This window comes from Mustelus asterias, chromosome 15, assembly GCF_964213995.1.
Source record: "Mustelus asterias chromosome 15, sMusAst1.hap1.1, whole genome shotgun sequence".
Taxonomy (NCBI): domain Eukaryota; kingdom Metazoa; phylum Chordata; class Chondrichthyes; order Carcharhiniformes; family Triakidae; genus Mustelus; species Mustelus asterias.
This window is the reverse complement of record NC_135815.1, coordinates 50831220-50845262: the sequence shown is the minus strand read 5'-3', so window position 1 is coordinate 50845262 and position 14043 is coordinate 50831220. Positions and strand designations below refer to the sequence as shown.

Here is a 14043-nt window from a genome sequence, read left to right as displayed (position 1 = left end):
CCGCCCTCTGTGTGAAAAAATTGCCCCTCTGGACACTTTTGTATCTCTCCCCTCTCACCTTAAACCTATGTCCTCTAGTTTTAGACTCCCATACCTTTGGAAAAAGATATTGACTATCTAGCTGATCTATGCCCCTCATTATTTTATAGACCTCTAGAAGATCACCCCGTCAGCCTCCTATGCTCCAGAGAAAAAAGTCCCAGTCTATCCAGCCTCTCCTTTTAATTCAAACCATCAAGTCCCGGTAACATCCTAGTAAATCTTTTCTGCACTCTTTCTAGTTTAATAATATCCTTTCTATAATAGGGTGACCAGAACTGCACACAGTATTCCAAGTGTGGCCTTACCAATGAAAGGGAAAGTCTGGGATGGCGTGAAGGGCAGGAAAGAGTAAATGACAAAGATGTCATGAATCAATAGGCGAAGGGAGTGGTAATGGTTGTAGTAAGGAAACAAAGTATTTATCCAGTCTGGGTGTGTGAGAATGGCAGAATAATGAACTTTGACTAAAAACAAAAACAAGATAGAGACCAGCATATGGCAAAAAAATCAAAATGAGGAACACTGAGTTCATGGCCTGAAATTGTTGAACTCAATGTCGAGTCCAAGAGGCTGTAAAATGCCTAATTGGAAAGTGAGGGCCTAAATCTTCCAGTCTCCGGATCATTGGAGAATGGACATAAAGGGAGATACACCTTAGTACCCTGAGGAAGACCTGATGCACGGATCAATGTGGAAATGCCCAGAAAGGTTAACCTGATGGACAAATCCCCTGCTGCCTGGGAATGTCTCGCTCAGAATTGGAAATCTGGCAGATCCACGTGGCTGAACTTGATAGTCAGCTAGGAAATGTTTTAAATCTGGCTAACTCCACAACCAACCAGGTTTAAATCATAGTTCACCTGGTCCTACTTTGAAGCTGCCCCACCTAATCTCACACAAGTATTTTACAGTTAGTAATATAATTATTGATACAACAAATTTGACTGTGTGTAATCTTTGTTTATCTAGGGATATTGGAGTTATGGTGAAGCTGTATCCCAACATGACTGCAGTTTTATTACATAATTCACAACTTGACCACAGAAGGGTAAGAAAAGTCACAACTGAATACAATCCACATAAGATGTTATAAAAATGGAGCATACACATGATCTCAACAAGTATTTAACAGTTCATAAATTCCAGGAAAAACTCTTTAATTTGATAAAATATCTGTTGTAGGATCCAACGATTTCATGTTTCTTTCCAATAGGTTAAACATCCAAGTGCCATTGGACTGGAAGTTGGACAGCAGATTCAGGTATTCGTATTCTTGTCATAAGAACATAAGAAATGGGAACAGAAGTAGACCTTGTATATTTAGTACAATCTTCTGCCTCAACTCCACTTTCCTGCCTGCTCTCCATATTCCTCGATTACCTGAGACACCAAAAATCTGTCATCTCAGCCTTAAATATACTTGAGGAAGGAGTATTCACAACTGTCCGAGTGAGGAATGTTCTCCTCATTTTGGTCCTGAATTATCAATCTCCTGCCCTGTAAATGTGCCCCAACCAGAAGAGACAACTGGCTCCCCTATCAAGTCCCTTCAGTATCTTTTATTTGTCAATGGGATGTTGTTTAGTAGAAGCTTCTCATTGAAACCAGAGTCCAATTTAGAATTTTAATGCTATAGAATGACATTATTTGTTTTACAGATTGCTCTCACTCGCATTTTTTTCTGAACCAAGTTTGCTAAGATTTAAAATGCATATTATTTTAAAATGCATTGTCATATAGTCAGTCTCCCATGGTATTGTATATGAGAAGTCAATACCAAGTGCAATATTGAAGTCAAATAAAATCAGAGGGTTGTATGATAATTAGACCTAGGAGCAACACAAGAGAGGGAATAGAGGGACATGGAGGTCCTCGAGTTGTCCCTCGAGGGAATCCATAATCTAGGACTGAAATGAGGAGAACTTTCCTCACTCGGACAGTTGCGAATACTCCTTCCTCAAGAATATTTAAGGCTGTCTGAGGTATGTCATGGGTAGAAAAGTTCCATGATGCTGGGATTGAGATACTGCTCAGTGGAAAGTGGTGGAACATCTAAAACAAATCTTTACAAACCATTTGCCCACAGGGGCAAGGTTTATCACACAAGTTTTCAATGAAATCTGCTGGATCTAATATATAATTAGATCTGATGCTCTTTTTAATAACTAGCAAACCTGATACCAGAATGAAATCTGAAACTATCCCTCAAATTCAAATCTCAAACTTGGCATTAATCGTAATTTTAAAAATTGGAAATGCTAATGTACAGTGTACAGTTCTAGTGTGAGTCAAGTAGTCACTTCACCTTCTCTCAATAACAATGGAAACATCAACCATGCTCATTTCTGTTATTTAGAGATGGATAAAGGAAGTTGAATGTGAGAATGCAGCGAATGCTTGTGACAATATATTTTGGTATTATACTTTATTGCGATAGTTTTATTTGTTTCTTCCAAAATGATCGTGTTTATTAAACCTAAAATTTTGTGATTGAAACCATTGGATGGAATTTAGTTGGGCCCGCTGAGGTGGGTATGATGGTCAGAGGGCTGGGAGAATTGGGTGGGAGTACCCATGTTGCATTCCCAACATTGGGAAAACTGTACCCAATTGAGTTGGGGGCAGCGGGTTGTGAATTAAGCTCATTAATGAGCCATGCCTGTAGCCTTGTTTGCTGGAGGAAGGAGTTGATAGTTGAGAGACCTGGCATTGGGAAGAGGTGGTGGGGTGCTGAAAACCACCTTCCTGACCTTGCCTCCGACTCCCCTCTGCTCCTCCTATTCAGCAACCCTTTACCTGTGATTTCTGTCCTGTCCCACTCACCTGTGTCCGGGAGTCCAGTGGCGTTCCTCAGGCTGGGCCTTAGACCATTACCGGCAGCAGCCACCACTTCTGGTAGCGCTGCTGGTAATGGAGAGCTGCTGACCCCTGATTAGCCAGCAGCTCTCAGGGATGGGATTGCCGCCACACTGGGGGCCTAATTGCATAAAATGTTAATGCTGGCCAATTAAGTGCCTGAGGGCACTGAGATAGTGTTGGGTCTCTTCTTACAGAAGCAGCAAGGGGAATCCTTGCCACTAAAACTAAATCCCAGTCATGATGAGGTGGGGGCTTTCTCCAAAAAGCACATTTTGCTTGCAACTGACTCTCTGTTATGTTTCTCTTCCAAACTCACGAACAAGGAAGCCATGCAAATCGGGGCGGGGGGGGCTATTTCTAAAGCTATTCAAGTTGTTCTCAAAGTTGTTCATTGACTTCAGTAAATGTTAATATTTAGAAAATACGGAATTGGGATTTTGTATATCTTCATCACTGAGCTACCTTCACACATTTTGTCAGATGCCAGGTGGAAACATTTAACCTTTAACTTTTGTTTCAACTTTTCTTTTGCTTGCTGAGACCTGTAAATTCTTAGACGTGAAATCTCGGTGAAGAATTATAATGAGTGAGACTGTTGAAGTGCAGTGAAGGCACTAATGTGGAGGAAACTATTTTCTTTGATTAAACAGGTGAAATATTTTGGTCGTGATCCCACAGATGGAAGGATGAGGCTTTCTCGCAAAGTACTGCAGTCTCCAGCTGCAACAGTAGTTAAGAACCTGAGTGACAAAAATAGTATTGTGATGGGAGCAAGAGATTCTGCAACATCCAGCACTTCCTCGTAGCCATGTTGAAACTGTCAGACCCAATGGTAACAATTTACATAATGAAGCTTAAAGGACTCTTCCAGCTAAACAGACATTTATTTTAACAGGCTAAACATTATTGTAATATATCTTTTCTATACATACTAATGTTATATAAATTCATTTTATATGTTCTTCTCCTCAGTTGGTATTGTAATTGGAACATTGTAATTGTCAATAATGTTTTTGGGGTAATAAAAGGTTGATACAAAGGAGATTGAACTTCTTTATGCACAAATATTTCCAAAATATTAAGAAAGTAGATTAAGATGAAGCAGAAAAGTTTTACATACTTTAATTCGGTATTATTTATATAATTAAATACTGACGTGTGTATTCCCTCCCTTTCTAACTGACTGTCCATTAGTTTCTGTTTTATGTTCTTGTTTCTGTCTAACTAAATATCTTTATCCCTTACATTATATCTTTTTTAAATCCTTCTCTCTCTTTCCCCCTTTCAGATACTGTATTCATTGAGCAGCAGTGTGTGTATATCTGACTTTCTTTTATTTCTGTCTTTGCATCTGTCTTCCAGCCATTCATTCTTTCTATTTTTCTGGGTCTTCCACTTCTTGTTTTAAAGAAATTGTCCAATTTCAGGGAAAGAATCCATAGAATAGTACAGCACAGGAGGAGGCCATTCAGCCCAGCAAGTCTGCACCAGCTCTTTCGCAGAGCAATCCAGGTAGTTCTATTCATCTCTTCCGCACATAGCTACAATTTTTCCCAAATATTTATCCAGTTCCCTTTTGAATTGATCTGTATCCGCCACTCTAGCAAACAGTGCATTCCAAATATTGATCACTAGTTGCGTTAGAGTTTTTCCACTCTTTTGTCTTAAATCTGTGCCCTTTCCTTATCGACCCCTCAGCAACTGGAAACAGTTTCTCTTTACTCTGAGGCCTTCATGATTTTAAACACCTTTATCAAATCTCCACTCAGCCGTCTTTGCTCTAAGGGGAAGAACCCAGCTCCTACAACCTATCCAAGTAACTAATCTTCCATCCTTGAAATCTCCACTTTCATTGCACCTTCAAGTAGGATTTTCCACTGTGAAGAATTTTTTAAATTGTATATTTATCTTTCTATTTCTAAGTGTGAATCCATGTCCCCTTTCCCTAGAATTTGTTGAATATTTATCTGGGATTCAGGTTATTTTATGTCTTTGTGCTCAGTATGGTCATATTTTTCTCCATTATAACCATTGCATAACTGTTCGTCAGCTTAGTTGTCATTCTGTGCAGTTAATATACTATGACAAACAGTGCAGAGGTACGGTATACAGCTGTGATTGCTTGAATTGCATATGGCATTTAAGACACTTACTTTCTTCCATTTCTTTTATTATCTCATTTTCTGTCCTGAAGGCACTTATTCCACACTGGCATATGGTTTAATTGGAGTCACATTTCTCTGGTATTGGCCAATCATCAGTTGAATGTCAGGACAATAAATGTCCTTTGGTTATTTCATCTGCTGACAAACCATCACAGCTAAACCCAATTCTGTTCACATCAGATTGCTTTTAGATGAAGAACAGGAGTCCTGGTGGTCTTATCCTTTTCCCTTGCACAGACAGAAGACTACACCCAATGGCCACTTTAGCTCAGCTCAGCCAATTCACCATTAGACCTGGAGCCGCCTTGTTTGGATAAAGTTATTTCAATTTTTAAAAGATGAATCATTGGAAAGAAGTGCAGAATTACTGACTTTTATATAGCACCTTTCCTCACCTCAGGACATTGCAAAGCGCTTCATAGTCAAATAAGTACTTTTTGAAATTTAGTTACTATTGTAATGGAGGAAACATGGAAACCAATTTATGCGCAGCACAATCTCACAAATAGCAATGTGACAATGACCAGATAGATTTATTGTTTTAGTGATGCAGTTGAGAGGTAAATATTGGTAAGGTCCCTGAGGTAGAACTCCTCTGCTCTACTTCAAAGTAATGTCAAGGGATCTTTTGCACACACCTAAGGGGACAGAAAAAAGTTTGTTTATTAGTCACAAGTAGACTTATATTAACACTGCAATGAAGTTACTGTGAAAATCCTCTAGTCGCCACACTCCAGTGCCTGTTCGGGTACACTGAGGGAGAATTTAGCACAGCCAATCCACCTAACCAGTATGTCTTTCGGACTATATCCTGAGGAAATCCGACAGGGAGAACATGCAGACTCTGCACAGGCAGTGACCCAAGCTGGGAATCGAACCTGGGTCCCTGGTGCTATGAGGCAGCAGTGCTAACCACTGTGCCATGCTGAAGGTGCATTGATTTAATGTCTCATCCAAAGAAAAGCACCTCCGAGAATGCACTGAATTGTCAGCCTAGAGCGCAGTATCTGGAGTGGGACATGGGTGGCAGGTTTTTCCTTGATATGTTGGTCTCAAAGATGTTACTGTACAAATATTTGTGTAACAGCCCATTGTCGCAATATGCAGTCATATACTGGAATTGAGAGTTTTGACTGCTTTTGTTTTAGGCTGTTCCAAATGCCAATGAAGAGCCCTAAAGCCTTGAAGAAAACCCTCTAATTTTTATTTTAGAAAAGAAAAGCCGATTGGTCCCTTTATACAATGTGCTGAAGATGACACAACTGGAATGCTCCTCTCTCTGACAGCCAAAATATTGGGTCTCATGGAGTCATTAGGCACTGATTGCACCCATAATTGTACAGACCACATCATTTATAGTGGGTGTATTTCTGTGAACAATTCGTCAGTTATCAGAGATGGTCAGCATTATGTGATTAGGGCCAATCTTAACCTGACTGCAGTCATTGGAAAAAACAACCCAAACACCTAATTTCAGTTATTGGGATTATTGTGTATGAAGTGTTAATTTTGTTTTAAAATATATTTATAATTATGTATCAGTTTCAACATGTATTTCATTTGTGTAATATTACAGGTGAATAAAAGTTCCTCTTCCTGCCCAAAATAAAGCTGCTACATTGAAATTGAGGTTGATGTAATGGCTATTGTATTTTGGCCAATGTGATTATTTCTGGGGGTGGGGTTTTTAATTGTGCCTGCTGCCCAATGCTATTTACGTGTCCTCCGACAGATCTGAGCGCGCAGATTCTGCTGGTCGTAGTCACAGTTTAGCTCACACAAATCTCAGGGTAGAATCTCAGGGCAGTTGAGTGTAGCATGTGTCATAAGAAGATGTATTAAAATACATTCACTATCAATTTAGTGACTGCAGTCATGTTGACAAATAATGCCAGAACCTTCTTTAGTAGAAGTGGCAATCATTTCAGACAGCAATCCTTCTACCCGCCCCCCTAGGAGGAAAACATTTAAATTTGTTCAATTAGCAAAGTGTTCCTGAGTTGGCTATTCAGAGGTAAGTACAAGAGTACTCTGACATCACTTTATTCTGGTGTGTACTCTTAAATATTGTTCCTCAGCCTCCATTTTCCCCATGCGTTTATTCCTGAGGTACTGTTAACATGTTGCAGCCAGAGAGCTGCTGGATGAAAATTAACTGCTCCCCTCTGAAACGGGCCCGGGGTTGGGCCCAGTCAAGGACCAGCAAGAGAATTTCCTTGCCCCTCTTTGTGAGACAGAGGATCTATCCAAACCAAGCAGTGACTCAGAATTCTGCACTGCACAAAATGTCCTCTTGATGTGGAGAAATATCTGGGTGATTGACGACCACCAGATTTGAGCAACAATACTTGTATACAGAGTGCTAGGATGTGCTACCAATTTATATAGCTCCAGGATCGATTCTGCCCGGGATTTCCACTCTTTGGCCCAATTGGTCCCTTACAGGGGCTTGCTATTACACCCCTCTCTTCTTTAGTCCCTTACTACAATATACTATTAACAAGTTAAACTATTTACAAGGCAATGTCAATAATCAATATTTTAACACAGCTCAGAACTATCAGGGAATTTTCTCTTCCGTTGGGAGCGATATAGCTTAACAGGTTGTGTCTCAACAGTACAGGTAGTCTACTGATCTAGGCCTGCTCCTGACCCTGGCACAAGGGTATCAACAGATTTTCTATGATTCCAATAAATTCCATAATATTTCCAATTCTGCTTTTCTCAGCTGCCTGTGTGTCTTGGTTTGACATTTTAATCTACAACATGGTGCCTAAAACCTCGCTCAATTTGTTTAAAGCCTTCCCCACAGCACGAATTAACCTGTCCACAAGGATATTGGTCCGAAATCTGGTCAGGTGCAACCCACTCATCTTGAGTAGGTCCATCTCGCCACATTGCGGATCCAAATATTGATACCATATCTTCATATTTCTATTCTCACCTAGCGCATGGCAACCAGAGTAATCTGGTGATTATTACCTTTGATGTCTTACTACTTAGCTTCCTCAATTTGTTAAACTCTAATTCTAGTTCCAACATAGACGATGAATTTTGGCACTTGCACTCCCCTTGCCCACAGAATGTTCTATATTCTCTTTGTGATGTGCCTTACCTTGACATCAGGAAAGCAACACACCAAAGGGGACAAAAGCAGAATACTGCGGATGCTGAAAATCTGAAATAAAAGCAGAAAATGCTGGAAATGCTCAACAGGTTTGGCAGCATGTGGAAAGAATAGGATAGGACCCAGAGTTAACATTTCAGGTCATTCTGATGAAAGGTCATTGACTTGAAATGTTAACTCTGGCTCCCATCTGTCTGTTCCCCTGACTATGAAATCCCCAATTATCACTCCATTCCTACACCTTGCTTTTCTTCCCTGTGCAGTCTCTTGCCTCACAGTGCCAGGCTTGGGACTGCACACCCTCAAGGAGTTGTCAGCCCCACCGGTATTCAGTGCTGAATACCGCTTTGAAAGTGCTTCATTCCTGGAGGACTGCGGCATTGCCTGCCTATTCCTATGCTTTTGAGTAGCATCCCACTTGCAATTCTAAACACTAACTGGATATGGGATGATCATCTTCTGGAATCTGCAACCAGAAAACATTCAACCACCCACATGCGCTGCAGTGAATTCCCCTCAATCTTGGGAAACCTCAGCTTGGCTTTGAGCAGTTGGAGCCACTTCCAAGAAATGGGGGTCTCCAGTACATATTAAGTATCCTGAAGTTCATACATGGTAAAGGAATTGGAGGCTACAAAGTGCCACTTGCCCCTCCAATCTAATTGGAAACTTAGATGAATATATTCAAGGGGGTATTTATTTAACTGCAATTAGCCAAGTTTAAAGCATTTTGAAGTATTAAACTACACTGCTATTTTTCTATTTGCTCCTTGAAGCAAACTAACACAAAACTTTGCTTACATTTGACAAGAACCACCGAGATCACTAAATACCAGTACTTAACCTAGATACTTATCTTAGAATCCTTGTGTTCTGCAGTTTCATTTCAGTTGGACATGAGAAAGAGCCTTTCTCCTCTCCACCAAATTTGTATTAACATCAAATTCTCAGAATTTTCTTCTACTCCAATTGTGATTCTTCCAGCTCTCTCTCTCTCTCTCTCTCCAAGCACTGTGCTTCTGCAGATGGTGAACAGCCCTGCTTTCTGTTTTCTAGCCTGCTTTCTCTCCATTTTCTGCTGATCCTTGGAAACCATAGATCAGATTTTTTTTATGTCAGTGGTAGGAAAGATGATGGAATCATTAATAATAGAAAAATATCTAGAAATCAGAAATATGATGAAGAATGATCAGCTTGGAATTCGAAAGGGAAGGGTAACCTTAGCCAACCTTTTTGCATTCTTTGAAGAGGTAATGTCACCACTAGATCAAGATATTGTTGCAAATGTAATATACTTGGATTTTCTAAAGGTCAGAACAGGCAAAGTCAAAGAATATGTTAAAAATGGATAGAAAATGTGAAATTTAAGGAGATATTTTATAACTCTCAACTAAGATATATTCCATTGAGAAAGAAAGACTCTACAAGAAGGATGCACCATCCATGATTAACTAAGGAAGCCAAGGGTGGTATTCAATTGAAATAAAAGGTGTACAATGCTGCAGAGATTAATGGTAAGCCTGAAGATTAGGAAAATTTAAAAACCAGCAAACAATGACTAAAAATAGAATAAAAAAGGGAGAATTTAGAATATGAGTAAGCTATCAAGAAATATAAAAACAGGCAGAAGTGGCTTCTAGAAGGACAAAAAGGAAGATGGGAGTTAAAGTAAATGTTAGTCCCTGAGAGGATGAGACTGGGTATAAATAATGAGGTATTTGATAAGTTTACTGCACAGGATAAGAGCTTGTGGTGTTGGAGGTGATATATTCTCATAGAGGATTGACTAATTAGCAGAAAGCAGATACTGGAATTATCTGGTCTTTCATGCCTCACTGCCACTGCAGGCGGGAACAGAGAATTTGACGCTCAGCCAAATCTCCATTCACAGCAATGGGACCGGCGAATCCCAGCTGCAGGCGAGGTTGAAGAATTCTGGCCAGAGAATAAATGGGTCATGTTCAGGCTCGCAAACCGTAACTGGTGGCTGCCTGCGGGATCAGTGCTGGGCCTCATTGCAATCTATATTAATGATTTGGGCAAAGAGACTGAGTTTATTGGAGCTAAATTTGTTGACAGTATAAATATAGGTAGGAAAGCAAGTTTGAAGAGGGCACAAATTGCAGAATTGTATATTTCCGCTGGCAGATTTTCCAGGCTGGGAATCTATAAAATTTGTCAGAACACCTTCCCATTGGCCTCCCACCCACCCAAATCTCTCCTCAATTTTAGTGGAATGGGCAAGGCATAGATTAGCTTGTCTACCCTTGCCCCAACTGAAAGCCTTAAGTAACCAAATAATGACAAATTATCTGGCTGTTTCCCAGATGTTGAGGATGTTGGCATTTATTGTAAGTGAGATAGAGCATAAATGTAGGGAGGTCTTGTTGCAACTTTACAGGGCAATGGTGAGACCACTACTTGAGTACTCTGTACATTTTTGGTCTCTTTATTAAAGGAAGGATATACTTGCATTGGAAACCGTTCAGAGAAGATTCACTAAGCCGATTCTCAGGATGAAGTGGTTGTCTTACAGGCAAACATTGAGCAGGTTGGGCATATACTCAAATGGAGTTTAGAAGAATTAAGAGATGGGGCTTGCTAGGGAGATTGTTTTAAGGGATGTGGACTTCGCTGGTTAGGCTAGCATTCGTTTACCATCCCTAATAACCCATGAGAAGGTGGTGGTGAACTGCCTTCTTGAAATTCTGCAGTCCATGTAGTGTAGGTACACCCACGGTGCTGTTAGGGAGGGGTTTCCAGGATTTTGACACAGTGACATTGAAGGAATGGTGATATATTTCCAAGTCAGAATTGTGAGCAACTTGGAGGGGAACTCCCAGGTGGTGATGTTCCTATGTGTCTGCTGCCATGTTGTTCTAGATGGTAGTGGTTGCGGGTTTGGAAGGCGCTGTCTAAGAAGCCTTGGTGAGTTCCTGCAGTGCATCTTGTAGATGGTACACACGGCTGCTACTGTGGGTCAATGGTGGAGAGAGTGGATGTTTTGTGGATGGGATGCCAATCAAGAAGGTTGCTTTGTCCTGGATGGTGTCAAACATGCTGTGCATTGTTGGAGCTGCACTCCTCATCCAGGCAAGGGGTGAGCATTCCATCACACTCCTGACTCATGCCTTTTAGGTTGTGGAGGGGCTTTGGAGAGTTAGGAGGTGAATTATTCACTGCAGAATTCCTAACCTCTGTCCAACACTTGTGTGGTGCGAATGCTACTTGCCACTTGCAATCCCAAGCCTGGATATAATAGAAGTTTTGTTGCATCTGGAGATGGCTGCTTCAGTATCTAAGGAGTCATGAATGGTGCTGAAAATTGTGCAATCATCAGCGAATATTCGCACTTCTGACCTTGTGATGGTAGAAGGGTAATTGATGAAGGAGCGGATAATGGTTGAGCCTCAGACATTACCCTGAGGAACTCCTGCAATGATACCCTGGAGGAGACGGTTGACCTCCAAGAACCACAACCATCTTCCTTTGTGTTAGGAATGACTCCAACCAATGGAGTTTTCCCCCTGATTACTGTTGACTCCAGTTTTGCTGGGGCTCCTTGCTGCCAGACTCGTTCAAATGCGGCTTTGACAATAAGGGCAGCCACTCTCACCTCTTGAGTTCAGCTCTTTTGTTCATGATTGAACTAAAGCTGCAATGAGGTTGGGAGCTGAATGGCCCTGGTGGAAGCAAACTGAGCATTGTGAGCAGGTTATTGCTAATCAAGTACTTCTTGATTGCTGAAGGATATTTCCTGTCGAGGGAGAAACTAGAACTAGGGGACTCAATTTCAAAATAAGGGGTCACCCATTTAAGATAAAGAAGAAAAAATCCTTATCTCATAGGCTCCTAATCTTTGAAATTCATACTCCAGAGAGCTGGGCCATTGAATATATTCAAGGCCAAGGTAGATAGATTTTTGATATATAAGGGAGTCAAAGATTATGGGGTGTGGGCAGGAAAGTGGAGTTTAGACCACAATCAGATCAGCCAGGGTGAAGGGGCCTAATGGCCTACTCCTGCACCTATTTCTTATGTTTCTAATGGATCATAAGTTAGCTACAAAGCAGAAAACAGTAGAGTTCAAAGGTATTTATTCCAACTGAAGGATGATGAGAAGCAATGTTGACTCTATCCTGTGCAGGCCACAGCACAAACAACATTCCCTTTAAGGTGCATGCATATGTGGCTGCATTGTAAAAGTAACACTCATTACGATAAATTGGCCACGTAGAGCAAACAGCAATTGGAGGAAACATTGGAAAACGGTGTTCCACAGGGATTAATTCTGGGTCTAATCTCGGTCACCATTTACATAATGATTTGGATTCAGGAATCAGTAGGACAATTTGCAGATTAGACCAATTTGGGGGAATCCTGAGTAAAACTGCAAGAAATTAGTGAACTTTAAGAGTGGGCATATAAATGACAAAATGAATTTCAATATAAATAAGCCAAGGAGGTGCCATTTTAGTAAGAGGGAATAAGGGGACCACATACAGCTAGGAAAATTAGAGTCTAAGTGGGTAGAGGAGAAAAGGGATCTGGGATATAGAAACAAAATCATTAGAAGTAATAACATGGCTAACAAGGCCATAAGATGCAAGCAAAGCACTGGGGACTCAGAACTCAAATGAGTAGAATTTCATTGAAAAGTAAAACTTTTGTTAGACCATTCTTAGAAAGATGTGCTCAGTTCTGGTTTCCATATTACAAAAAGGGTTTCGAGGCACTGCAAAGGCACAGCTAAACATTTGCAAAGATGATACCAGAACTGAGCTGATAATCAGCTGAATTGGATCTCATGGGATAAAGGGGGAGGTGGCTAGATGGGTGGAGAACTGGCTTGGTCACAGAAGACAAAGGGTGGTAGTGGAAGGGTCTTTTTCCGGCTGGAGGCCTGTGACTAGTGGTGTTCCGCAGGGCTCTGTATTGGGACCTCTGCTGTTTGTGATTTATATAAATGATCTGGAAGAAGGTGTAACTGGGTTGATCAGTAAGTTTGCGGACGACACAAAATTGGCAGGACTTGCAGATAGTGAGGAGCATTGTCAGAAGCTACAGAAGGATATAGATAGGCTGGAAATTTGGGCAAAGAAATGGCAGATGGAGTTCAATCCTGATAAATGCGAAGTGATGCATTTTGGTAGAAATAATGTAGGGAGGAGCTATATGATAAATAGCAGAACCATAAAGGGTGTAGATACGCAGAGGGACCTGGGTGTGCAAGTCCACAGATCCTTGAAAGTGACGTCACAGGTGGAGAAGGTGGTGAAGAAGGCATATGGCATGCTTGCCTTTATAGGACGGGGCATAGAGTATAAAAGTTGGGGTCTGATGTTGCAGATGTATAGAACATTGGTTCGGCCGCATCTGGAATACCAGAAGGACGTGGAGGCTTTGGAGAGAGTACAGAGGTGGTTTACCAGGATGTTACCTGGTATGGAGGGGCTTAGTTATGATGAGAGATTGGGTAAACTGGGGTTGTTCTCCCTGGAAAGACGGAGGATGAGGGGAGACTTAATAGAGGTGTATAAAATTATGAAAGGCGTAGATAGGGTGAACGGTGGGAAGCTTTTCCCCAGGTCGGTGGTGACGTTCACGAGGGGTCATAGGTTCAAGGTGAAGGGGGGGAGGTTTAACACAGATATCAGAAGGACATATTTTACACAGAGGGTGGTGGGGGCCTGGAATGCGCTGCCAGGCAAGGTGGTGGAGGCGGACTGGGAACGTTTAAGACTTATCTAGACAGCCATATGAACGGAGTGGGAATGGAGGGATACAAAAGAATGGTCTAGTTTGGACCAGGGAGCGGCGCGGGCTTGGAGGGCCGAAGGGCCTGTTCCT

General features: G+C 41.3%; 1 protein-coding gene across 1 annotated transcript in view; it reads left to right on the top strand.

Annotated features, from left to right (window-relative positions):
• pnpt1 (polyribonucleotide nucleotidyltransferase 1) overlaps positions 1 to 3942 on the top strand; it is a 69807-nt gene extending 65865 nt beyond the window's left edge. Inside the window, exons 26-28 of the mRNA XM_078229892.1 lie at positions 1012 to 1090; positions 1256 to 1303; positions 3552 to 3942. Of these exons, the coding sequence (XP_078086018.1) occupies positions 1012 to 1090; positions 1256 to 1303; positions 3552 to 3707 (283 nt within the window). The 3' untranslated portion in view covers positions 3708 to 3942. The remainder of the gene's footprint in view (positions 1 to 1011; positions 1091 to 1255; positions 1304 to 3551) is intronic.
• Positions 3943 to 14043: the final 10101 nt, after the last annotated feature.